This window comes from Cryptococcus neoformans, assembly GCF_000091045.1.
Source record: "Cryptococcus neoformans var. neoformans JEC21 chromosome 4 sequence".
Lineage (NCBI taxonomy): Eukaryota > Fungi > Basidiomycota > Tremellomycetes > Tremellales > Cryptococcaceae > Cryptococcus > Cryptococcus deneoformans.
In genome coordinates, this window is record NC_006686.1 from 1,451,334 (window position 1) to 1,477,084 (window position 25,751).

Sequence of the window (25,751 nt, forward strand, 5' to 3'; positions counted from 1 at the left end):
TTTTTACACAGCTAGCCTTGATGGATTCGCGTCCATTTTCAATAACTGACAAAGTTTCAGCAATTGTTGATATCATCGTTGAGCATTACAATGGAAATGACACCTGAAATATTATTATCGCCACATGAGCAAAAAAAGTCGCATCAATCAACCCAATGGAGATCGTAATAAAGTATAAGCTCGTGGATAGAAAGAAGATTAAACAAACTAGACAAACACAAAATAGCCTGAAATGCCGAGCCATTGAAGCCAGCTTGGTATACGAAGGAAGTCAAAAAAGATTAAACGCTGTGTAGCCATCGTAGGCGGTTTCCTATCGAGTAAGAATACGCCAAAGGACGCAAAACAGAAGAGAAAAAGCTTCGGAGGATAAAAGAATCAAAGGGGTATGTCCATTTATCGGTAGTAATAGAAGGCTGGGGAAGGGTCATTAAATCAAATCATCCACACTGTCAAGCACTTCAAGCGCCCATCAGTTGCAAACGACGAAAGAAAGATAAAAGGCTCGTCGGGTCTCACGTCTTATGCGTGAGAGCCATAATCCCTAAACTCTAATGAATTGCCTTGTAGTTTTGGCTGAGAGATAAGAGCCTTATTTACAGGCTTACCCAATGCGCTCCTTCTCTTGGGCATTGCCGCCTTCATTCCTGCCGTACCTAGATATGATCTCGTCACCATGTCCTCGAATGGGTTTTGAGACATTCTCGACCTCGTGGGCGATTGATAACCATCATGATTCTGAGAGTACGAGTTGGGATTCTGAGACCAATTACCGCCGAAAACGGAGTGGCCGCCGTAACTAAGGGGAGACTCAGTAGATGAGCCAGAATTGGAACCATGAGATACACGATTCGCATCGTCATTGTATCCACGTCGCTGGTCGCGCATAGAACGATCATTCTCAAAAGGAGAAGCATAAAAGGATGAAGGGCGATCATCAATTTCACTAGCAGCGATGGATGGCGCGCGCGACACACGACGGTCGTTGACCCATCCATTGTTCGTAGTGACGCCACCTTGGTAAACTTGAGACATGAAACGATGGTCCGGGAACATTGACATGTGCTCCGACAGCCGCTTGTGGACAGCCTTGTCATTGGATCGTTTGGTGCGTTTGTATACCCACCAGACTAAGGCTATCCAAAGGGCGCCGCCTACTCCAACACAAACGCCGATTATGATGTTGCGCTTCTTCTTGCTCGATGATGAGCCATCAGAGGTTGACGAAGATGATGGTGCAGTGTCAGATGCAGCAGCCAGGGGGAAAGCGGTGTTGATCTGGGCGGCAAGCTGACCCTCAATGCCGGACTGGTTGTACAGAGGCGATGAAGCGGTTTGAATGTACGCATTGAGGGTGTCAAAATATTCGCTCGGGATGTAGGCCATGTACTGGGTCAAGAGGGAAGTCTCATCGCCGTCCCAAGACGCGGGTTGGTACACCTGAAGACCATACGTGGATATTTCGGAAGCTATATCGCAAAAAGGTCAGTTAGATCCTATACTTACGATAAGGAACTTACAGTCAACCTCCAAGGCATTGCTAATGAGGGTAGGGAAAGTGTTGAACAGCTGGCTGGTTGCATCAGAAGACGCGACCTACTAAAGTCAGCGAAATCCACTTCCACATGCATTGTACTCACAACAAACCACCAGGGGTATTGCTCCTCCGCCAGTAAGATCGCAATCAATGTATCACCCTTAATTGGATCGTCGTCACCTCCCGTCCCCGCGTTTGCGTTATTGGCTACCGAGTTTCCAGGAACAATCAACGTGGGCATACTACTCGGTATGCTTGCAATCGATGGCGAAGCGGTAGTGCTGCTGGATCCAGAACCCGACTGAGAAGCGACCTGAGATGTATACGCGCTAGTGGCCTGGTAGGAAGATGAAGCAGTAGAAGCGACGATAAGCCAAGTCTGAGTAGGAGTGTAGCCTTCATTAATGCTAGAAGTTGCAGTATAAGCATTGGTTGATGATTCAGACCATTCGTCGAAAGAAGATGGCGAAGATGAGGACGTAACAGGATCAAATGTCATGACTTGTGATCCAGTAACTGCAGGTGCGGACGTAATAGCAGTGACGTTGACCATACCAGAAATATTAGCCTCAGATTCGGAAGACTCGGCCTTTGATGATGACATTGTAATTGAAGAAGCTGATACAGGCGCCGCAGCAGTGAGGGGGTAATCCGAAGCAGAAGTTGCTGCTTGATTAACAGACCCAGAGGCACTGTCTAAAACCGACATCTGAGCCGAACTGCTTGGTTTCATCGATTTTTCGCCGCTAAATGAACTTGACACTGTTTGAGAAACTATCCCAGTGTAAACAGCAGATTGCGAAGAGGATAAAGAAGGTTCAGGATCATCGGACAAAATATTGCTAGACTCGATAACTGAAGAGCTTGGGCCCGCATAAGCGACCGCACTAACAGTAGTAGGAACAGTGGTTTGAGTGATTGTTTGTAGCGAAGACCCAGAAGATTCTGTTGGGATAGGCATGCGAGCAAAAGATTCGCTAACGATTTGTGAGGTGGTGTCGTCTACCACAACCGAAATGGAAGACGAAGGCTCAAGTGAGCTGGTGGTACCTACAAGCGCCCCAGGCATGAAAGAAGTGTCGCTTGGCTCGACATACGAACTAGATTCCGTTACAGAAGGTTCGAAAGGGCTCGATGTCGAAAACACGTTGGAACTTGAAGCGCCATCGGAAACCGGAAAGACTTCAGAAGATGAAGGAACAACGTCAGACGCCTCTGAAGTGGCGGAGGCGGGTTCGAAGACAGAAGTCGATAAGGGATCGAAAGGAGCAGAAGAGGATGCAGCACTAGTAATGGCCGCCTCTGAAACACTGGTAGATGAAGGAATAACGTCAGGCACCTCTGAAACACTGGTAGATGAAGGAACAACGTCAGGCGCCTCTGAAGCGGTTTCGAAGATAGGAGTCGATAAGGGATTGAAAGGAGCAGAAGAAGATGCAGCAGTAGTAATGGCCGCCTCTGAAATGCTGGTAGAGATGTCTAGAAGAGAGGGAACAGCTTCACCAAGACTGGAAGTGACGGAAGATGGTTCGACAGTGCCGAATGCGGAGGCAGCAAGGGATGTGGTGGCGCCGTCGCTTGGAGCAGAATTGGATGGAGTAACTTCGCTAGAAGCAACAGCTAGAGACGCATAAGCATGCAGTACATGACGTCAAATGGATTCGTCTCCCTTACCTTCAGAAGTTGTAAGAGGCACGTCACTCCCACTGAGGCTGGGACTTCCACTCTGACTGACATAGACAGCCGCTGTCTGAGTTGCTGCAGTTGAAACTTCGGATTGGGAACCTAGGAAAGAATCTTGCATGTCAGTTTTTTGTACCACGGATGTGTTTGAGCTTGATAAAAAAACACTAGAAAGTGAAGAAGGCAAAAACGAAGTAACTGAAGTTGGGGAAGAAGTTGAAGAAGCAACAAATTGACGATATTGCGTCAAGGATGAAAGAATGTCTCCTTCCGTGGCATCTGTAGTCGACCCCTCGAATGCAGAAGAAAAAGTTGAGATTATTTCAGACATTGCAGAAAGGTCTCCCGTTTCTGTTGTCATAGGTAAAGACACCGAGGCTGGGATTCCCCCAAACGTTGTCGTTAAATTTGCCCCTTCAACCCAGCTTGAACCTGTGATTCCGTTGCTCTTTGTCGCAAAACCATTTCCTGAGGAGATGAATCCTTCATTACTCGTAGTATCCGTCGCAGATGACCGAAACAAGCTGTAACTTTCCGCGGACAAACCTGACGACTCCGACAACCCGTCGCTCACAGTGAAAGCCTCCAAAAAGGATGCCGATGAGCTTTCAATAACCGTTACTGTCGCCGACAAAGATACACCATCTTTCGTTGTCATCGCTGAAACAGTAAGTGGTAAAGTAGCTGAACTTGGTAGATCGCCAGCGGAAGACAACACAGTTGTTGGCGATAAGCCACTACTGGGTGAGATAACCACCATGGATCCCGACACCCCATCACTCCCCATAACCATTGAGACGATAGGGGAAGCAGTGGGAAGCCCTGAGTAGGTTGAAAATCTCGACTGGCTCAAGAATAATGTATTGGATGTCGAAGAGACACTAAAGTCGATTGACGAGCCCATAGCAGACGAATAGTCGCTGCTCTCGCTCGGGCCATCAACCGAAGAAGAGCCAGTTGGCAGTATCGTAGTCGACAGAGGCGTAGTGAACGTGCCTTCTGGATTGGCGGCGCTCATAGACGATGACATGAGAGGCAACGCGGTATCGTTCCTCGCATCGCTGGTGGAGGAAATTATGTCGGACAGCGTGTTTGAGATGGTATTGGAGAAAATGTTTACAGAGGCGGACGTAGGGACAACACTCGTTTCTCCGAGGGATACGGAAGAAAGGTCCTCCGACAAGCTTTGAAAAGACGTATAGCTCGCGGCTGATGAGGTGGCAACGCTTGGCAAAGAATTCTCCGTCAGGTCTGAGGTCACCCCCCCTGCCACTGTAAGCGACTCCGACGATGGCCAGCCTGCCGCTTCTGACAATATCCACCCTTCTGTTTCCACCGCCGAAGTCGTAATCGACGCCGTCTCCATCACTACAGAAATTCCCCCTCCTGATTGTGTACTGACTAGTGGCTCAGAACTTGAGGAACTAACGACCTCAAGAGAAAGAGACATTACGCCAATATCATCAATTGTGGTCGAGGTCGCTACGCCGTAGTCCGAAAGTATTGTTTCACCTGGTTGAGAGCTGACAGCGGTTACTACAATAGAAATGCCGACTTCCTGTGCCGCAGCAGAGGTGGCTGAGAAAGCCGAACTGTCCGCGGTGACGGCGGATGGTGCAGCTAGAGTAACGACGGCGTCCGATGAAAATGACCAAACGTCTTCGTCTAGCGATGACGCTTGTACACCTGTCTGGGCAATGGTGATGGGTTGACTATCCGTCTGAGCGCTTGTGACTATTATCACTGCAGTGGTCGACTCTGGAGCAATACTAGTAATTTGTTGCCCTACAGAGACACTGGTGACCTCTACAAGTGCGCTTGTCACCTCTGCAGCTGCAGCACTCGTTATGCCCCAGTCCTGATCCGCTGTCACCCCTACTTGCCCGACAGTGTTGGCGGCGGTGTTCCCAAGGTCCTCCGCCTCTGTCTGAATGTCCGTTTCCGTTACCGCTCCGCTGTTCACATCTCCCTCTCCTGTTTGACCGGATTCTTGCCTTTTCATTTCTCTGTACCATCTTTTACCTTTTGATTTTGTTGACCAAACTACAGTCGGGACTGGGTCCCATTGCGCTGCCATAGTTCCATTCACGGTCACAGCATGCGCAAATACGCACGGCCATCTCCAACCATCAAATAGAATTGAAAAGCGAAAGAAAATTTGAGAAAAAGATAAAATTGAACTTGAAACGGGCAAAAACTTTGAAACTTGAAAAGATCTTGATCTGAATTGAGACTTACTGGTTATGGACTCGACAATAGCCTCAGGAGTAGCAAGAACTGTTTGAGAAGGCGAAGTTGAAGATTGCTGGCTTATAAGGACTGGCGTTGGTGATTTGGTACTTAGCTCAATGGCCGAAGATGTAAGGATAGAAGCGACACTAGGAGCGGGAGTAAAAGTCTCAGAACTGTATTCAAGAGATGATATAGATGAAGCGGCAGTCGAACTGGAGCTTGCTATTGGGGAATAAGAGGAAGCCGCTTCTGAGCTGTATGATGTGGACGTTCCTTGATCTGACGTGACGGCATATACGATTGAAGATGTGCTTTCAACGTCAACTTTGGATTGCGAAGCAGAGGAAGATTCGCGGGAAGAAGATGTCAAGGTAGCTGAATGAGACTCGATCGCAGAGGCGGCTAGCGCTCCAGTAATTGACGATGTTTCGAAGGAAGGAACTGAAGATGCGATAGATTGGATGAGATTCGTAGAGGATTCGAGAACAGACGTTGCCACAGGCTGTGTCGAAGATTGAACAGACGATGTGCTATCCGCGGATGAAACAAGCTGACTCGTCGACGACTCTGTGGAAGTAGTTGGTGCTAAGAGGTCGAACAGATTACTCGGGACACTAGAGCCCAAAGCTGCTGAGTTTGTCAGGATTGTACATGAATTACCTTCCGACTACACTCGTGACTCACATTCAAGCTCGCTGATAAGATTAAACTGTCTCTTCTTCCCCTCCATTGCCCTTCTCCTAGTCTGGTTATGCACCCTCCTCTCTACCCCTGTTCCTCCTCTTCCATGTTCCAAAGCCTCGCCAACCTCTGCAACCACTGCAAGGATAAGTATTACAAGTATCGGGACGAGCGCCAATGAAGGCGGTGTATATCGCTGTCGACGGTGACGCATTGAAATTGAGCCCCTGGCTCTCGTTGCCGGTAATATCACCGTGTCCGTATTCTGCCTATTGGTGCGCGATAAAGATGGAGCTAGAGCCTTGACAAGATGAGCATGTGTAGTGGGGGATATCGGGACAACGTGTGTGGAGGAAAAAATGACGTGTGTCGATGACAGAACGTCAACAGGTTTCGGTTGAATTTGGTTGAGGCGTGGTGGAATGCAGAGCAAGGGAAAAACCGGCCAGCGGGTACGGACTTGCTCTACTGCTGTGAAGTATGTTTCGATGTTGATTTTGGGACTGTAACGCGTGGAATCCTGTGTTGGAGGGATCCGTGTACAGGAGATGTTTATGAAAAGAAGAGGGCGAAAAAGAGAAAGGATGTATGGAGGTGGTTGGTGTAAAGAGTGTTGTCGCTGTTAGAAGCGGTTGGCGGTTGTAAAAGAGGCGGGCGGAGGAATGGTTAGCTGTGTATGTATGGGCGATAGAAGAGAAGAGGTAGGAAGAAAGACAGAAGATGGAAGAGAGAATAATGTCGCCGCTGCTGGAGCGAGTAACGGACGGACACTGCACACATCACCCGTCCAGGCCCAAGCAGAACCCGGCCATGGAACGCCTGCCTTCCAGGAACGGGGGCCACATCCAAACACTCCAGCCACAATCCTCCATTCCACATATATGCGGAAACAACAACTACTCACCTCACGTGGCACAAGCAGTCGCGTACACCAGCAGATACTCCTCCTCGTGGATCTTGAGTAAAAATGTAAGAGTCCCGGAAGTATGGCTGGCGATAACAGGTTTGAATGGAAAGTGATGAGGGCCGCGCCAAGTTGCTACGAGAAGCCCGCGCGCACGCAGCAAAATATCACCGCTCGCCTGCAGACCCTTTCGTTATACGCGTGCTGATATTTTTTTTGTGGTCCGCCGCTGACTGCTGCCTGGCTGTTAGGTGAGGCGTGACGTGTTTATTAGGGTTCACAACAACGAAAGATGATGATGAGAGTCGTTTTTTGTGACAACCGGACGAACGAAGACTTAATAATAGGCAAAGGCGTGATGTGGACAAGACACCGTATCTACATGCATTTTGCTCCATTATCCATATTGTAGCGAGCAGGTCCTTCGTATCACCGATGCAGCACCGTCGACTCTCTGCTGACTGCCAACCGGCGGCGGTCTATATGAGCAGACCCTGAAATATCTTAGTAACCAAAAAGAATTAACCAACCCTACTGCCCAATTATATAGCAAGGAAAGTAGTCGCGTCTGCCGTGTTACTTCGCTCACTTAATAAAAATTCCTAGCTTGAAAAAGTTTTTAGTTATTAGAATGAACTCCCACGTGCTCTCCAAGTTTCGCAAAAGACAAGATCCAAATCGTAATCTGCGTCTCAGTTCGCACCTGCGCCAATAATAAAAGACGCGACCGATACAAGCACAGGCACTGGCACAAGAAGTAGGCGAAAGTGGTAATACATGCTGACTGCTAGTACATGCAGTACTACACGAGCACTGATGGAAATGCTCGGAACGGTCTTTATCAAGTTTCATTCCATGCCTATAATTTGCAGCTTGCGCTTCATACAGCTCCTTTGATTATGCTTATTTTCAATTTTATCTAAACTCTGCTTACAATCTCCCGAAAACCAAGCCGATAACAACATAGATGAGAGTCAAGCTGCGACCGGTCCGGTATCAATAAAAGGTCCAAATGGCCATTTCTGTGGAACATGTATGAAGGGCATCAAGAACTTACGGCGGTGTGAGAACAGCATACGACCAACTGATTGTCTTGGATATCAACCTTTCGAACGCATCACCAGATGCTGCTTGAGTGATTTGTGCCAACGTCAGAGCCGGAGGCTGCACCGTCAATCTAATTGTCAGCAAAATCATACGCTCGCAATCATCTGAACGTAACCCGGAAACAAAGTATGAGATCTGAAAATCAAAACTCACGGAAGAAACCAATAGCACTGTACAGAGCACAAAAACTGGGTCTGCAGCAGTTTCAAAGAAGTCATACTTGGCCATCAACGCCAAAAGCGGCATCATTAGCATTGGCACAAGAATCATTCGACTGATCACAGCGACGAAAACAGTTCGATTTTCTCGGGGATAAGCCTTCTGATCGGAGGGACGCAAGCCAGCGATGGCACGAAACTTGCGCTCGAAGAAGTTGGATGGTCGGGTTGGAGTTTCGCCAAGGTGAGGACCGGAGGAAGGAGGATGGGTAGAAGGAGGGGTGTAGAAGAAAGCGCCTAGGACCACTAAAGTGACGGGAACTGTATACATGACAATCAGATCATGAGAGGTGAATGAAGAAAAAAGTAGTGATGGTGCTTACTTGAACATTGTCCAGCACCCTTGATCGCTTGTTCTAGAGGTTTAAATTTGGCCATTTCCCGCTGCAAAGGCTGTACCATCGCAATGAAGATTGACAACAGCGCAGCATACATGGGGACAGTCATGAACGCATTCAAGCTCTTGCCGACAGACGTTGCTTTCTTTTGCAGTCCACGCCAACAAGCTTGAAGCTTTGTGGAAGGAGGATCGAGGCGAAGGCGAAGACCAGGTTGTGCGTAATTCCCCTATCACATTGTCAGTTGCCCCCCCCCCCTAAGCGTATGGAGGCTTGGACATACCCATTCCTCGTCCTCCTCATCACTGCTATCTTCCTCGATCAGCTCGATCCTGTGATTTCTGGGGGCTTCAGGTAGTCCCCAAAACTCTCGACCACTCTCAGTCCTGCTTAGAGTCCTCGACCTCTTCGTAGCACTCATGATCGAATGACTTCGCGTGCTGGTTCCGGTAGTTGACTGCCTTCGGGGCGAAAAAGAGTGTACCGGCCCAGGAGCTCCGAAGGGAGTAGTTGGAGAAGAGGAAGCATCACGAATCATAGTCGGTGTTACACCGATTAATGCGCCACGTCCCCGCCAAGTTTGGTTGTCCTCAGAAGAAAAGAAAGGCGACCTGCTCTCATGTCCATTCTCTTCAATGTGTCCAGGTGACTGTACAAGCCCCGTGTCATGAACTAAGCCGTGATTATGCTGAGTCTGGTCCACTTCATCGTCGGCATTAGAGAGAAGCTTAACGCCCCATGACCATCGTAGCATCATACCGAGGGTGGAGTAGAGGACAAGATAGGTGAGGGCTCGACCCAGCATTTGATCTTTGGAGTCGTCGAATCCCCATTTGAGGCCGGGGACTGTAGTCACCAAAGCCTAAATAGAGTCAACTTAATGACGAAGTATTATCGTGGATGTGGATACGGACCTGGATCAAGGCGATTGGCAAAGAATTGCTATTTTGAAACATCGAGGCACAAATGGCAAAAGCCCTAAGGGAACCTCATCAGCATCAGCTTCACCTATTGCCAAGAACGTGCATAATAAAGCTCTGTGCCCCACGTACGTCTGCGATTTGGAAAGCCTGAACACCTTGGCAAGGAACCACGCTACTAAGGCCGAAAGACCAGTGATGAGGATAAAACTAGCAGTTTTGACAGGTGAATAAGTTAGAACAATGCGGACAGAGGATCCTGTAGAGAAATGGCGCTTCACATACCCAAGAGGGATGATCCATAGTTCTTTCAGCTTTGCAGGTGTAAGAGAGTAAGCCACCTAGCCAAGCGTAAGCCATCAACTAACATTGCGACAGTCGTCTCCCAAATTTGTGGGGGCTCACCTTTGAGAACAGCAAAGCTGGGGTGAACAGGGAGACGTTGATGACATTCAGCTTTCTCTGGGTCGCTTTATCCGTCACCCCAGCGCGGGCAAGTACATAACCCGCAACACATAACAGAATGACTTCGAAGATGGACTGAGGCGGTATCAGCTGACGCTAATCTTCAATCCACAGATGTTGATTGAAAGGATGCGCTCACATTAAAGACAGTCCGAAGTAATGTTTCGACTAGGATCGGCGGCGACAAAGATAGCTGACAGTCAGTTGCCACTAATTTCCCCTGTTTAACGGCTTTGGAAAGGAGCTTACTCGGCACAACGTCCTGGTACATCACACAGTGTTATAGTGTTCAATCTTATATATTTGTTGAATATATCGATACAAAGAGGAATATGTTAATGTCAAGGCATGTCACGTCCGTCTTATCTTAACCACGTTCATCATCCGTTCTTGTTGATCCCTTCTTACGTCACTGATCTAAGAGAGTCGCGGTGAATGTATTACGTAAATTATGTACACGATCAAGATTGACTTGTCTTCTTATACATTTCGATCAATCATGTCCTTTGCGAAACAAAATAAAATTCGCACTCCTTATCGCATCAGTGGCAAGTAAGCAAGATGGAGGATAACAATCCGGGAGACAAGGTTTTTCCCGATACCACCATGAGAGTCGAGTCCAAAGAGGGTCTGTCGCTTGTCAAAGACGCTTACATGAGGCAAATGGATGTCATGTATCAGTGGCCCAACAGTCTGAACCCTTGGCAGGTAAATTTGTTCGTTTGATTGAATTCGCATACTTTTTATTCATTTTAATGTAGGCTGGTGCCATCAAATCCATTTTTTCCAACACCGCCCTCTATGATCCTGGACACCCTCTGCATCCATGTAAAGAAGGCATTACGTTATACCTCGGTGAGGACCCATCTCTCACAGGCGCACAGGCCTCTTGACTGATTCAAGAATTGTAGGTTACGATAAGACCAACCGCCCCCGACTTCTATTCAGTCTCAAACAAGTCGAATACATTCAATATTATATCAACGCCATGCGTCTAAGTACTCCTTCCTGGGTTGAATATTATCAACGACGCGCGGAACTTATAGCCGATGGAAGTCAAGAATCGCTGACTGAGCTTGAAGAAATGGGTGAACCCAGTTACGAAGATGGGAAGGATGACTGGGTACCGATTCCGGACATGGTTTTGCCTGCTGGGTTGTTCATCAAAATTGTATGCCTTACTCTACTTGCAATCTGCAAAGTACTGATGCCACGACCGTTCAAAGGAAGAAATTTATGTCCAAAGTCACTTTCACCTCGGGAAAATCAACAAGCAGCTTGAGAAGGATTCCAAACTTGCTGAAAGGCATGAGCGAAACGGCATGCCGCTCCCGGTTTTTGACCCCAAACGCTTTGACGCCATTCTCAGTTTGCCCGTTCCTGATCCGAATGCCAATCCCGACCAGGAGAAAGAGAAGGAGAAGGGCATGCAGATACAGGATGAAAAGGACGAGGGAAAAATGACAGTGAAACTCCGAGCTCAGAAAGAGCAAGAGGAGAAAAGAAGGCAGGACGAGGCAGATTGGAGAGAACAAGAGGAGAGAGTGAGGAAACACCGCGAAGAGATGGAGCGCGAGGCAATTGAGCGGGAGCAAAGGGCTGAACGAGAGCGAGATTTGATGGAAGAGGCATTAGACAAAGCTGCCGAGTTCATGGACGGCGAAGCCAATGATTCTTCTGCCAACTTTGTAGACGAAGACGAACGACAAGATCACGATAAGGTCTCTGCCCGGTACCACAATGCTTGTCAACGAGCGCTTATCATTGCTATGTATGGCGGATGGAAATATTTCGATTCCGAGGAAAATGAACCCCAGCAAGGGGAGGACGCGGACGGCGTATTGGAAGAAGAAGAAAAGAAGGTAAACAAATTGGAAAAGCCTTCACACCTTGGGCGAACTGTTTTTGTGGCTCTGAGCGTGACAAGGTGGGAGAAAGATCCCAAAGTAGTACTTGAAGTTGGATGGTCAGCTATTTACTGGCAGGAGGATAAATGGTATGGCCCTCCTGACGCGCTCCATACGAAGCCTGAATTTGAAGAAATGAGAGACTATGGCCATATCATGTGAGTGTATCCTATAGGAATGTGTGACCAGGATCTGACGTGCGTGCAACGAAGTGTGCAAGACCACATACTGGACAAGCACAACGGAGAGACACGCCCCGATTATCGTGACAAGTATTGTTATGGGGATTCGATTCCAGTGCCCAAGAATGAGTTGAAGCAGACCCTCAAGGCAAAACTTCAAGATATCTGGAAAAAGGGTGGAAAGGGGCCCATCTGTATGCTTTCTGTTTTTTCGGTGGTCAATATAAGGTACCACATAGCTGATATTACACAGTCATAGTCACACATACTCCCAAAGGTGAAGAACATGATTTTTGTGATGTAGGCTTAGACATTACTACCGCCGATCCTGATCTCCATCCGGATACCCAGGAGATTTTACCTGATGAGGATCCCAATGCCTCCAACGCAGTCTACATGGTTGTACGTATCATAGTTAATATTCTGCCTTTGTATCGTTCGTTTCTAATAACCATGCCTGTATTAGAACACCGCAACTCTCTTTGGTGCTATTGAGGGGGTAGAATCTTCCTACCTGCCGCCTTCTCCGTCCAATCCTCATCCTCTAGTCATCGCAGGACGCTCGAAGAAGAGTCTTCAACACGCTGCGCTGGTTGTGTTCGGCAATAGTGATGAACGTAGAAAACCAACTTTTGTCGGTAATGCCGGCAACGATGCTTTTGTGAGCCCTACCTGCTTTTGCACACACTGAGAACACTCATTGACGGTATCAATTGACAGTATATTCTTCAACTTTTACTCGCCATTCTCTTCGGTTCAACACTTGATGAATTGAAAGCAGCGTATGAGGAAGATAACATTAATCCTGATTTCTTCAAGACTTCTGCAGACCCTACTCGGCCCGATAAGGTAGAAGAAGATAAGGTGGAGTTTGTTAGAACCGCGCCCTCCAGGCCACCCGGATTAGAAGGCTACATTGAAGTGGATAGGGAGGACATGCTACCAGATGACGAAAGGATCATTTATGACGATCCCGAGTGGGTAGAGGAAGAAGATGTTATAGGTGTGCATTATGAGGATGATGAAGGGAACCTCTTGCCGCTTTCCCATGGCCCGGATCATGTTGGAAGTGATGAGGAAGAAAGGACAGATGTTCTAGATGCCGTAGACGTTTAAGCCAGGAAGAGAGCTAGAAAGAGGGGATTCTGTAGATAACGACTAGTATCGTTGTGAACAGATGGGACATGGATTCAAAAACTATGCTGGCAAGCAAACACGTACACATATGCAATTTGTCATATAGTGATTGTTTGTATCTCATTGCGTTTTCACGTTCCAGTCGCAATAGTACTCCAACTACATATCTCCGTCTTTCAAATTACTTCCTGAACTTTTATCTATTTTCCTCAAAATATCGATCGCACTGACTTTCCCGTCCGACTGGATACTTGACTTTGACTCTCTTCTTTTGCCCAGGGTCGCCAAACCCGAAAGTATAGCAGGATTTCCGCCTGGCGTGTCTCCAGGAGTCGTACCGAGGGCATTGAAGTTCGACGGACTAGCTCTTGGATTATGAGTCTTCTTTCCTTTTTCAGGAGATGAAGGTGCTTCGGAGGCTGGGCTCGTCATACGAGAGGGGGATTGTGTGCCATCAAGTAAGGCCTCACCTCCTTTATCATGCGATGTCGTTACAGTCATTGCCGGTGCAGGCGTCGCCTTCCCGCCTGGTCCCGGACCAAGTCCTATGCCCCTGGGATAAGATGAGTTGCTCGACGCCACAGATGGCGGCCTTGCGGTGAAGTTCGCAGGATTCAAGGACGATGGATACTCTCCGCGCGACGGTGAAGATGTCGGGTGACCAAGAGTGGATGAGCTGTCTTTTAGGGATCGGCTGGATATGCGACCAAGTGACTGAATCTGGGACGTAACGGCAGAAGGGGGCGGTGTTATGGTTTTGGAAATATGATCGGACGAAATAGGCATCCTGCCCTCTTGGCCGACATTAGAAGAAGGTAGAGAAGGCCAGGGTAGTGAGGGAACAGCTTTGACAGGGGATGACTCTAAGGAAGGCTGAAGGCTGCCCGCTGTTGACGAAGGGTCTTGGCTATTATTTTGGCCATCGCCTACGCTTCCCACCTTTTGCTCTGTTGTCTCTGATATCGAAACATCTTCTCCCATCTCCCTCATCGGCGGAAAATATTCACCCTGCATCTCAGCTTGCCCTGGTCCATCTCTGATCGATGTCATACCCGCATTCTTGAAAGCATTCCCCCCCCCGCTCGATCGCGAGCGGCGAGAAGAAGGTATAATCTGACTGTCGGTGAAACTTGACGACACGTTGCGGCGATAAGGGCGAGAAGTGCCGATGTTATATTCCTCCACAGTATGAACACAGTAACGAAGGCCATCAGCAAGGCCGAAGGGATTCGTCTCTAGGGACTAAGAGACGAATGTTAAATCAACAGACCACGGAAAATAACGAATTTCCAGGCGGAAACTCACCTCGCCGCCGCTAGCCACAGCCTCGTCGGTCTTGACGATTCGAGCAATAATCCATTCACGGCTCTTGAGTTGCTCCTGCAGTATGTCGTCAACTCTCAGGAAGTTATGAGGTGCCGAGACTACAACTGTCAGCTATGGAATTCAAACGGAGCATCAAGCATTCACTATTAAATGCCGCCCAAGATCTGGAAGCTGTATTTCTTGTGGGCAAAAACAATGCCTGACTTAAGTCAGCATACTCCATTTCTTCAATTTTAGCACATGCCCTGATAATAATACTCACTAAATCTCCTTTTGCAAAATTCGTGAACGAAATCTTATTTCTCGCCTGATCCCTATACTGTCTGCAGCTTTTCGACCACTTTTTCACTAAGCCGATCGTCTTTGTGACAGCTTCAGTGAATTCTACAAGGTCAAAACCTTGAGCGGCGACCAAGCTCACGCTTTCGCGCATTTCGTCTTTGCTTGATGTCGAAAGCGAAGTGGATGCAGCTTGGTTCGACGGAGGGCTGATTTGCGGTTTGGATGGAGGTTGGTTGAGAGGCTGGGGAGAGTGGGACCGAGGCTGCGCTGCCGAGCCGGATATGGTGGTAGAGGTGTTGATCGCATGCAACAGCCTCTGACACGCTTCATAGTATCTTGTTACCAAGCTAACAGCCTCCCGTGCATGTTCTGCCCCATGCCCCTTCTCTTGGCTTAACACTCTCATGGTATCTCTAACGACTGCCAACTCATCGGTCAACGTCAATTCCTTGCGCTGCAATTCTCTCATTTGTGCTTTCGTGAGAGATAGCTCAGCCTTCAGCCCATCCACTTGGCGAATAGCTGTATTCTGTGCAGCCGATAATTTTTTCTCCGTTTCAAGTTTGAGATTGTCAAGCTCTCTAGTGAGAGTGAGGTGCTGATGTTCGAGAACTGCCCGGTCACCATCAGCTTCCGCGATTCGATCACGCATGAGCTTGTCAGCTTCTGCTGATTGATTCCTGAGCGCCGCCTCTCTATCCTCTTGGGCTTGGGTCAATTGACCCGTCACTGCCTCCAGCTCAGCTTTTATGCCTGCCAATTGTGATTCGAGATTCTTCACCATCGCCTGCGCCTCCTTCTCACCCTCCAAGGCCTTTTTACGTTCCTCCTGAAGCTCCTGCAATTGAGTGATCAATGTTTGCTCCGCAATCTTCAGGCCGTCGACATCCATTAGAGCTTCCTGTAACCTCACTCCAAGATCCGTCGCCCGATCCTTTTCTTGTGTGAGTTCGGCTTGTAATCCAGCCAACATATCCATTTGGTCCTTTTGATCCTCTTGCTCTCTGGTCTTTTCTTCTAGCTCAGCCGAAAGCGCTTGCCTGGCCAACATCTCGTCGCTTAAATCAGTGCGCAGACGGGCGAGTTCCTCTTGAAGTTCGCCTTGCCGCATTTGGAGGGCCTGTTCACGCTTTTCATGCTGCTCAGTTAACTGCTTAAGATGATTTTGATGTGACTCTTCGAGCTCTTGAAGGCGCTTTTCGTATACAGTCTTGTCTTTATTTACAGCACGCAGTTGAGAGGATAGGTGCAGCATTGCGCGAGAGCTGCTTGCAGAACGAGATTGACTCTTAGGTTGAAACACTACAATCGAAGGTGAGTAGTGATAGGGTCTTCAAGCGACAAACAACTACGCTTACCTCCTTGCTCCACCATCCTGTCAAGCTCATCGGCAGTAGTATCGAACTTCATAATGAGTCCTTCGATGCTAGTTTGCATCGCCTGGAGTCTCTCTGCATCCCCTTCTTCCATGTTCGCGATGACCTCAGGATCGTTCCTCATTTGCTCTAGCCACGATGCCAGTTCTGCTTTTATCAGCGATTACTGGAACTTTGGAAATACTCAAATTAGTACGCACTCTCGACTTCCTCATATCCGAAGGCCTTATTGCCTAACCCTTCTACACCCGTAACTAATGTTACTTCTATTTTTGGCCCCTGTGTTTCACTTAACACAGGCACGCTGAACGGCAGCTGAGACAGTGACTCCTTGTTTACCTGTTCTCTGCGTTTCGCCTCCACCTGCGTAAAAGTATTCAGTGTCCCTCTCAGCCTCTTGGTCCATTCTGTCAACATCTGCCCAAAATCTCTACGTCGCACGACTTCCGAAACGGCAGCGGCGTACGCAAAGGGGATTTGGTGTAAACGGTAGAGGTGGGGGAAGGCTGACCGATCCTTGGAGGCCAGAAGATCAGCGTCGAACTTGCGGAGGGGTTCAATGAGTTCGTGAATCTGGGATTGGAAATGGGCAACTTGGCGAAGATGGAGATGAATGTCGAATGTGAACTCGTTCTGTCATGATAATAAGCCACAATACCACGATAAATGTGACAATTATATACCTTGACTGCTGTTAGCGCGACAAGGTCATCCCGCATGGCTTGATCGAGTTCCACGAAATCTATAGGTTGTTCAGCCTCCAATGTATTACTACAACTATCTTGAAAAGCTATAATCACCTTGGTGAACATCGGCTGTACCACTTCCCGAGAGCTGTGATAGTTGTCCGAGTGCCACCTCTAGTCTAGCTAGCCCCTCTGCGAACTCATTTTCAATTTCGGCCGATCTGTCGTTAAATGCCGCCGTTTCAGCTTCGGATTGCGAGACAAGACCATCCAAACTAGCAGCAAGCGAATTAAACCGATCGACATTTTCCACTGGGGCTGATATTTAGCGTCATGCAGTCAGTCGAAATCACGAGAATCTCACCATGTAGAACTCGACAACTCTCCCTTACTTGCTCCATCTTTTTCGCATTCACATAGTCACCCATCGTCCTGACCTTTCCCTCGTCATCCTTTTTCTTCAAAAGCGCTGGATTGATCACAAGCTTTGGTAACAGGGCCATATCTAATTTTGAACTCTTTATCAGTTCTTCTTCTGTTTTGAAGCTTGCCTCCACTCTAGAGGCGAATGACTGAAATTCGTCCACGAGCGGTTGGAGGTGCTGCGACAAGTTGGCATAAGCGATCTGCAGTGCTTTAGACTGGGTATCGGATAGAGATTTCAGGTGCGACAGATGGTCGTGAGCTACAAGAAAAGGGTGTTGAATCCCATTGAAGCTGGACACTGTTGCGTGGATCAGACGCTGGAAGGCAAGTATAGACAGTGAGAGACGTACGGTCCAAAGGAGGGGGCAGCTGCACATCCTCTTGCATCTGCACCGCCCATGTCTCTACATCTGTCCAAAAAGTCTCTCTGTTATACATATACACCTTAATCGGCGGACCCTGGGAGAGTACACGTCAGCTGGTGGTTCTCTCGCTGCCGATTAGATAAGATACGCAACAGTATTATAGCTGGGTCCAGCCTGATTTTTGATGTCGAACAGGACATCACTCTTCAGCTCTCTGCCATCTTCCAGAAAGAGTAAGACATTGTGATCGGCTATGCCTGTCGCAGCAGATACGTCTTGGTATACAGCGTCGATGCTGCGGTCCTAATGTTCAGCCAAGGTGGAGATGGCGAGGTGAGGTGAGCTTACTCATCGTAGGAGTCAAGATAGGCATCTAGCCTGTATAGGCCACCGTCTGATGCTTGATATATATCCATGCTTGGGGTTTCTGGCGGGTTGCTGTTCGAGATAGAATGCCGGGCTCTTGCCTTATAACAAAGCCGCCACCCAACCTACCTGGGGCCCCGTACTCTCTGCTTATTAAAGTTTAGATAACGTACAAATCTCCCCTAACGTACTTAAATAACGCCCTCCTGTTGTTTTGATTTCTGTACTGGACTGCTGTTACGTACGAAGGGCCCCTACAAATGCAATAACCACCGATATCGATTCACTGTACCAACCGACTCTTAGCCCATTGTTTCGTGTACACGATTCTTCAACTCTTACTGCACTCCCATCAATTAATTCTCTTCCATTCCAATGGACAGAACAGCGGACGATATCTTTGACGAAGGCGACTCTCTCTTCTCCCTTCCAGGTCCATCAAACCCACGCCCCCTTTTCCGCACCCCGTCCACAGCTAACTCTCACAACGCTTCCAACAATGCTCACACCAATTCGTTACGTTTTAGACACCACGATCCGAGATTTTCGTCTCCCGTGAGCGTCGACTATGATCCTGATGGCTCGGGCTACAGCTATCAAAACGCAAGTGTCATTCAAGGTGATGAAGATTTATCTGGTATCGCCGACAACGGTGACGGACCCTCATTTGAGCATGGATATGAGGCTACGCTGGATAGAGAGGCTGAAATGGCCGGTATCCCTGTGGAGGAAGCTGACGGAGAGGTGGAAGAATCGTACGACGATGCGTCCGATGGATCGTCCGATCTCTATGACCCTGATGCAGATCCGGAAGCATTCGCCAAGCGGCTGGACGAACTTGCAGGTGTTTTGGAAATGAACGAGGTGGAAGCAACGGCCTTGAAGTGGGATCCACCCATAGGAAAAGATCACCGGCACCGTAAGTCACCGTGTTTTGGGGCAATTTCGTTTACTGATAAAAGCTCCAAAAGACCCACATCTGCATTCTTCAGATTTCAAATCCCTCATCAAACACTATCTCACCACTACGTCATGGCAATATTCTCCATCGAGACCTTTCTTCTCTACGCCTGGCGAGGGTTCCTCTGCTAACGGGCTCGACTCGCGCTTTAGTTTCGGTTCTGACGCTTTTCCTTTCCCTGTTCCGGGTCCATGGGGAATTGGTGACATAGGAGGGATTGCTGCTGGAGAAATACATCCAATCAGGGTCCTTGGTAGGACCTGGAGAGATGCTGACGGGGCAATCGGCGGGGAAAGATCGTTTGGGGTCGAACTTGAAGAGACTGGACTGGAGAATGAAATCTCGCGGCCTTCTGAGATGTCACCATAATGTATCAATAAATTTGTACTCAACTCATTGTTATTGCGAGTCTCATTTGGCAGTGATACGAGACATCTTAAACGGTATTAACAATTTAGAAGCCGCGATGAACGTGGTTTAATGCTATTACAGAGAATCGTAATACTCGCCGGTCATGTTCTTGGCCCTGTTAAATAACTGCAAAGCATGGAGTAATGGTAATTATAATGATGTAAGACCAGCGAACAGCTCTATTCGAGGAATAATCCTAAACTACGATACTCTGTTCGACTCCTACATCAACGAAGATGTAAAAAAGATCGAAAAGCAAAAAATAAACCAACGGTGGGGATCGAACCCACAATCTCCCGCTACCGGCTGATTCGATAATCGTTTAATAGGAAGCGGACGCCGTAACCATTTGGCCACGCCGGCTTTCAATATATGTTTTCTAATTTCACTTATGACATGATGCATGATATATAGCGCTTCCCATAAACATGTGTCGTCTTTCTTTCGTAATTAGGGAATCTGCGACGATTATCAGATAGCACGCTGGCATCCACGTAGTTGTTGAGGAGATACGTTATTATAGAGAGTTGTGTATCACACCGAAGTCAGTCTTCTTGCAGGTAAGCCATTTCAATATCTTCGTTCGCTTGCTGTGTTCGACGCCACGCTGACCAAATCATATAATAATAAACAAAATATCAGCGGCTCGTAATAGCGTGATTTGGATACCTGCCTCAACAACAGTCAACGAGTCATTCTCATCCTCTTTACAAACAATCGACACGCTTATTCATTATGGCATCTTTCTTCTCATTCTCCTCAGTCCCTGTCGACATTGAGATTAAGCTACAGGGCGAAGAGGGTCGCAGGCAAGTGGAAGTCAAAGGTGAGAAGGATCAGCGGGAGCTGTGTGCAGTCTATTACGACGGTGAAAGTGTCAGCGGACAAGTAAACGTCCGAGTTAAGGATGGCAAGAAGTATCAGCATGATGGCATCAGGATCGAATTGATCGGCAGTATAGGTGAGATTATCATGTCTGACATCCTTCCATGAGGCTCAGGCTCACTGGCCGTCTTAAATCACTCTCAGAACTCTTCTACGATAGAGGAAATCACTACGAGTTCGTATCCCTCTCTCAAGAGCTGGCCGCCGCTGGAGAGCTTCGCCATGCTGAGAAATACGACTTCATCTTCAAAAATGTGGAGAAACAGTACGAGTCGTATGCTGGTATAAACGTCAAATTACGGTTGGTTTCCCTGGTGTGCGTCTCCACAATCTGCTTACGATCGAATGCGATCCTTGCAGATATTATCTACGAGTGTCAATGAATCGCATCAGTAAGGAGAAGGAATTTTGGGTGCACTCATACCGGATGCCCCCAGAAGCCAATTCGGGTATTCGGATGGAAGTCGGGATCGAGGATTGCCTTCATATTGAGTTCGAGTACAACAAGGCCAAGTAAGTAACTTATGTTCAGTAATTGCCCAACTATTCGTTGCTTACCTTGGACAAGATATCATCTTAAAGATGTTATCGTCGGGAAGATATACTTCCTTCTCGTTCGTATCAAAATCAAACATATGGAGCTGTCCATCATCCGTCGCGAGACTACAGGCTCACCTCCGAATCAATACAATGAATCCGAAACCATCACGAAATTTGAAATCATGGATGGTGCACCGGTGCGAGGAGAAACGATCCCTATCAGGCTCTTTTTAGGCGGCTTTGAATTAACACCCACCTTCAGGGATGTGAACAAGAAGTTCTCGACTAGATACTACCTTAATCTAGTCTTGATCGATGAAGAAAACAGAAGGTATTTTAAACAACAAGAAATCACGATCTTCAGGATACCGTAGGTCCAGTCTTGATTGTGATGTGTGTAATCCAAGATGAAGACTGATTTGGTTCTCTGCAACAGGGAGAACTAAGAATGATGTGGCAGGCACTGTCTGGATGCCAGTAACTTGCTACCGTATCTTCAGTGCTGTACCTGTCATTCAAAATACAGTCTTTAGGAAAAGCCCCGAGATGATGCTGTAGGGAAATGAGGAAAAGATTCGCTTTTGCATATTTTCCGGTACAAGAGATGGACAAGATTGAAGATGAGAAGTTATGTGTCACAGATGGGATGATTATAGCAAATCTGCGTGTATATGGGCAGGTGATCGTGATGGCCTTTTCGGGTAGCAAGCTAATGGTCTTCGATGAGAGTCTGTCGCACATACTTGTTTTTTAAGTTGAATGCTGGTTGAGTTGGCGCTTTTGGCTGGATGAACTTCATGTCGGCCGGCGCCTGTTCCTGCAATGATCGTAGAAATCGTCCACTCGGATATTCTGTGAAGGATAACTGTGTGTTCTGCGTATAGTCTGAGCATACGCTGACTTGTCAAATCGAACATTAAGATGTGCTGGTAGGATCAAGGAAGACCTTATCAATTTCCAAATCTCATTACTATTGTTACCGGCGGGAATCAAACGAGGAGCCCTCCATCCTAAGCAGCAAATACGGGATGTCGTCTCCCGACAGTCCTTCCCCCGAGCTCGCACACACCAACATCGCTTTCATTCCATTGCTACCCTTCCTTCATCTTCTTCTCTCACTTACAATATCCGCCCCGCTCTACCCCAAGACGCTCTCGCCATCTCCACCCTTATTGAGACAACCTGGGCCCACTTCTTTGCCTACAGCGTGACCAAAGCTGATTTGGAGGATTATTTGAGGAATCGGGTGTCAGAAAAGAACATTAGAAAGAAGATTGACGACAATGGTGCTGAAAATTATTTCCTGGTGGCATGTTCCAAAGATGAGTTGGGAAAAGGAGAGGAAAAGGTGCTAGGCGTGGTGCAACTGGTCAGAGAATCCACTGAACCATGTCTGACACTTCCGAAGCCGATAGAACTGCAGAAACTTTATGTACACTCATCTCAACATGGTACAGGGCTCGCGAAAGAGTTAGTAAAGCGGCAGAGGCTCAAGCTAGAGAGCTGGGAGGAAAGAGTATATGGCTGGGAGTCTGGGAGGATAATGGAAGAGGCAAGAGGTTCTATGAAAAGATGGGGTTCAAAAGTGTTGGAGAACATTGGTTCTGGGTGGGTCGTAGCAAAAGACGTGACTGGATTATGCAAAAGTGGCTTTATAAATGTGATAATGAAGTACTCGGATAACTTTACTCGGAAGCACTGCTCAGTGACAGACATCAACAACTCCGGACACTGCAAATCAACCATAATTGACAATATCAAGAGCCCAAATAAAGCACATGCAGCAGATGTCATAAGTTGCAATCGTACATGGTAGCTGTAACGACGAGATTTTTATAGAGGTTACGGAGGTAAGAAGACGGTAGGTATGCGGGACTCTTAGTTGGAGGGAGCCTCCTTGTAGGAAATGGCCTGCTCCTCGTCTAGATCACTTGCGTCAGTCACAATACTTGACAGAATATGGAAGAAAACACTAACCCATGGCGGAGATGATGGTGACCATGAGGTCCTTGCCAGCCTCGAAGTCGGCCATAATCTGCTGACCAATCTCGGTCTCGGGGACCTTGACGTCGTCCTTGGAACCACCGTCAGAGTCCATCAAGTTGAGGAAACCGTCCTGGATATCAAGGAGCTGGAATTCCTGCCTCCTGACGTTAGGGACGTCCATGTTGTGGGTGGAGGGAGAAATGTCTTCGAGCTTCTTGCCGGTGAAGATCTAATTCGTTTGCGGTCAGCATCCAAGCCCGATTACGCTGCTAGCCGATGCCCGCTCAAGAAGACTCACGTCGATGGCGACAAGGTGAACCTTGGCGTGACCGTGCTTACCAGTCTTGGAAGTGGACATGTCAACGATCTTGCAAGGCCTGCCCTTGATGACAACGTGACCGTTCTTCCTGAGAGCGGAACACTGCATACTGTGGGGCAAATGGTCAAACGGATCCGGTCAGCATGTGCATCGTGTAACCGGAGCTGGATTCCTGGCTGAAAATTGTTTTTGAGACTTACGGGAAGGTCTTGGAAGCCCCGGCACCGGTGGCCTCGAAAGTCTCGTGGTGCTCCTCCTCAGCCATTTCTAGAAACGGGTCAGCGTCGGCTGTTTGGGTTCCTAGCGAAATGAGGCACTTACTGAATGTATTAATCTAGAGTTGAAAAAGTAAAAAGATGGAAAATGAGGTTTCTGAAATTGGAGGAAGCGCGAGGAGTGACGCCCCATTCAAGAGTTGTCCAATTTTTGACCTTTTTCACAAACGGGTGCCCGGCGTTTCGGTATTTGGGAAATGTGGCGGTCAAGATGATCGCTATTACACCATACACAATGGGCTTGTTATACATCCTGGATGCATTGCGGCGAGTCTCCGTCTTCATCCAGCTATGGCCCATCCCCCTGCACCAGATGCCGTCCTTCATTTGGCAGCGCTCCATGCCCTCGCCGCTGCAGGCTTCGCGTCCACCTCCAGGGCAGCAAGCATCACCCTGTCCACAGCCATGGCACACTACCTGCGTCTCGTGGCTGCCACCTGTGTAGAGCGCGCAAATCTCGCAGGAAGGAGCAAGGTCGCTGCCCTCGATGTGGCAGAGGCCCTCGAAGCACTTGGTGTCAGAGTTGGTGAGCTGTCTGAATGGGCCGACGAGCAAGGGGAGGTTGTGTTCGATAAAGGACCTTTGAGCGGCCTAGATGGTGAGTATCTGTCAATTGCTCTGTCCTATGTGTTGACGACAGTCATCTTAGAATATGTACAGGAGGGATTATCAGTTGAAGAAGGAATCGCGCAGTTGCGGCTCGTACCTGAGTCAGATGTAGAGCACGACGAAGAGCTTGAAGATGACGAGGACGATGTCATGGACGATGGCGGAAGCGTCAAATCAGAACAGGAACAGATAGACGTTAAGCCGGATCTGCTGGACATGCGCCCACAATCACCAGACTTATCCTGGCTGCCTTCATTGCCTGATGGGGACGACGTTACTGCGCAGCCGACACGTCAACTCTCTGCTTCTCTTCCGCCCGTCCCAGAATTATCCGCTGCCCCCCAGTCGATCGCCGAGCGGTACCGTCGCGCCATTCCGTATGCATCCTCCCAATTATCTCAAGCCCATCCGTTATCTCCTCCTCACCAGTCTCCTCCGCCGTCCGTTCCAAATTCCACCACATCACTTCCGAGCCTCATCTCCACATATTCTGCGGTGGCTTCCGACCCCTCTATTTCTCTTCGTCAGAACGATCTACGGCGGCAAGCTGCCGAGCTCCTACGCCGTACTATCACACCCGTTGACGCATTTTCACCCAAGGACACTCTTTCAACTTCTATTCCTCCTATCAGAGCGTCGCCGATTGTGCCTTCACATTCGGATATCCTTCCTCCTAAACTCGTACCTATCAATCCCCGGCCAGATGGTATCCTCTCTTCACTTGTGCAGCAGCTTTCTTCTCCCTATCTTCCTCCTCCACTGCGTGACCGCCTCACCTCCCTTCGCCCTCCCGTGGCACAGATGCGGCACGGCGAACCCGTGTTGTATGGCCCGGCTGTCCGCGGACCAGATGATGCGTTGTTAGCCAAGGCAAAAGGTAAGCATGGGGAAGAAGCTTATCCCGAAGCTTTTCTGCGGAGAACGTGGAACTCTGGGCCGAGAGGTGCGGAAAAGTATGGGAGGCGGGCGTTGCCCACGGGGCGAAGGGTTGTCTGTTCTGGAGAAGGCGAGCCTGTGCCGCGAATGGGCCAAACTTCATTGCCCGAATCCCTGCCTGTGCAGGGCAGCGAGACTAATCAGGACGCGAGAAAGGTGCTGTTAAGGTTGTCAAGCCATGGTCCGACACTTACCTCGGTATCAGATGGCCACAGTCTGAGTCCACGGACTCAGGTTGAGTCGAACGCTGTGAGAGAGGAGACGATGGCAATAGACGCAGGGTCGTCTCCAAAGGTGACAAGTACCGCGGCCGAGGCTCCAGCTGCTATTTATGAGACTGGAGCTGAAACAATAACTGGCATGAAGGTGAATGGAATGGGTCTGGGAGATATTGAGATGCAGTAGCCTTATGTACAATATATTATGTAGCATCATTTGCATCGGACCAAAAGACCTGGCGGACATTCATTGTGTTCCATGCATAATTTAGTAAACGCGACCCCTCATTGCATGCGTGGTGGTCGCGGCATGCACGAAAAATAAATGCATCTTCTTCTCTCTGAAGAGAGAAAAAAAAAAAACCAACGGTGGGGATCGAACCCACAATCTCCCGCTACCGGCTGATTTTAAAATCATTTAATAGGAAGCGGACGCCGTAACCATTTGGCCACGCCGGCTTAAATAATGCCGG

General features: G+C 48.4%; 8 protein-coding genes and 2 non-coding genes across 11 annotated transcripts; 4 read left to right on the forward strand and 6 right to left on the reverse strand.

Annotated features, from left to right (window-relative positions):
- Positions 1-74: 74 nt before the first annotated feature.
- CND05330 (hypothetical protein) lies at positions 75-7,184 on the reverse strand. Of its 2 annotated transcripts, XM_024658502.1 has the most exons (7): positions 7,038-7,184; positions 6,137-6,752; positions 5,459-6,079; positions 3,212-3,322; positions 1,641-3,157; positions 1,521-1,596; positions 75-1,469 (listed from the first exon to the last, which is right to left on the reverse strand). In XM_024658502.1, exons 2-7 carry the CDS (start codon positions 6,345-6,347, stop codon positions 523-525), a joined length of 3,483 nt encoding a protein of 1,160 aa, XP_024514354.1. In that variant the 5' UTR covers positions 6,348-6,752; positions 7,038-7,184; the 3' UTR covers positions 75-522. The 2 variants fall into 2 exon arrangements, with proteins under 2 accessions (XP_024514354.1, XP_024512636.1); XM_024657092.1 differs by having other exon boundaries at positions 3,212-6,079.
- A 631-nt stretch (positions 7,185-7,815) lies between these two features.
- Positions 7,816-10,422, reverse strand: CND05340 (endoplasmic reticulum protein, putative). Its single transcript, XM_570571.1, has 11 exons — positions 10,335-10,422; positions 10,225-10,253; positions 10,026-10,160; positions 9,906-9,961; positions 9,753-9,830; positions 9,615-9,678; positions 8,984-9,562; positions 8,686-8,929; positions 8,298-8,623; positions 8,095-8,201; positions 7,816-8,016 (listed from the first exon to the last, which is right to left on the reverse strand). Exons 1-11 carry the CDS (start codon positions 10,354-10,356, stop codon positions 7,968-7,970), a joined length of 1,689 nt encoding a protein of 562 aa, XP_570571.1. The 5' UTR covers positions 10,357-10,422; the 3' UTR covers positions 7,816-7,967.
- A 175-nt stretch (positions 10,423-10,597) lies between these two features.
- Positions 10,598-13,405, forward strand: CND05350 (hypothetical protein). Its single transcript, XM_570149.1, has 8 exons — positions 10,598-10,793; positions 10,847-10,940; positions 10,997-11,256; positions 11,312-12,150; positions 12,205-12,368; positions 12,428-12,576; positions 12,641-12,835; positions 12,895-13,405. The coding sequence occupies exons 1-8, from the start codon at positions 10,647-10,649 to the stop codon at positions 13,288-13,290; spliced, it is 2,244 nt and encodes a 747-aa protein (XP_570149.1). The 5' UTR covers positions 10,598-10,646; the 3' UTR covers positions 13,291-13,405.
- CND05360 (conserved hypothetical protein) lies at positions 11,071-19,725 on the reverse strand. The gene is made up of 12 exons (XM_024657093.1): positions 18,121-19,725; positions 17,926-18,067; positions 17,758-17,866; positions 17,346-17,705; positions 17,096-17,293; positions 16,979-17,037; positions 16,496-16,928; positions 16,278-16,442; positions 14,900-16,221; positions 14,782-14,836; positions 14,617-14,735; positions 11,071-14,553 (listed from the first exon to the last, which is right to left on the reverse strand). Exons 1-12 carry the CDS (start codon positions 18,186-18,188, stop codon positions 13,471-13,473), a joined length of 4,113 nt encoding a protein of 1,370 aa, XP_024512762.1. The 5' UTR covers positions 18,189-19,725; the 3' UTR covers positions 11,071-13,470.
- Positions 18,432-19,633, forward strand: CND05370 (expressed protein). Its single transcript, XM_570535.2, has 2 exons — positions 18,432-19,057; positions 19,110-19,633. The coding sequence occupies exons 1-2, from the start codon at positions 18,514-18,516 to the stop codon at positions 19,466-19,468; spliced, it is 903 nt and encodes a 300-aa protein (XP_570535.1). The 5' UTR covers positions 18,432-18,513; the 3' UTR covers positions 19,469-19,633.
- Positions 19,726-19,775: 50 nt separating the features above from the next.
- CND05380 lies at positions 19,776-19,873 on the reverse strand. The gene has a single exon. It is a non-coding gene; the product is annotated as a tRNA-Arg (tRNA).
- Positions 19,874-19,980: 107 nt separating this feature from the next.
- Positions 19,981-21,791, forward strand: CND05390 (protein-Golgi retention-related protein, putative). Its single transcript, XM_570148.2, has 6 exons — positions 19,981-20,070; positions 20,153-20,471; positions 20,540-20,696; positions 20,756-20,908; positions 20,964-21,305; positions 21,372-21,791. Exons 2-6 carry the CDS (start codon positions 20,246-20,248, stop codon positions 21,379-21,381), a joined length of 888 nt encoding a protein of 295 aa, XP_570148.1. The 5' UTR covers positions 19,981-20,070; positions 20,153-20,245; the 3' UTR covers positions 21,382-21,791.
- Positions 21,792-22,695: 904 nt separating this feature from the next.
- On the reverse strand, positions 22,696-23,662 carry CND05400 (initiation factor 5a (eif-5a), putative). The gene is made up of 5 exons (XM_570147.2): positions 23,562-23,662; positions 23,441-23,507; positions 23,220-23,349; positions 22,913-23,150; positions 22,696-22,857 (listed from the first exon to the last, which is right to left on the reverse strand). The coding sequence occupies exons 2-5, from the start codon at positions 23,503-23,505 to the stop codon at positions 22,814-22,816; spliced, it is 477 nt and encodes a 158-aa protein (XP_570147.1). The 5' UTR covers positions 23,506-23,507; positions 23,562-23,662; the 3' UTR covers positions 22,696-22,813.
- A 121-nt stretch (positions 23,663-23,783) lies between these two features.
- On the forward strand, positions 23,784-25,554 carry CND05410 (expressed protein). Its single transcript, XM_570537.2, has 2 exons — positions 23,784-24,113; positions 24,165-25,554. Exons 1-2 carry the CDS (start codon positions 23,807-23,809, stop codon positions 25,463-25,465), a joined length of 1,608 nt encoding a protein of 535 aa, XP_570537.1. The 5' UTR covers positions 23,784-23,806; the 3' UTR covers positions 25,466-25,554.
- An 85-nt stretch (positions 25,555-25,639) lies between these two features.
- CND05420 lies at positions 25,640-25,737 on the reverse strand. The gene has a single exon. It is a non-coding gene; the product is annotated as a tRNA-Arg (tRNA).
- Positions 25,738-25,751: the final 14 nt, after the last annotated feature.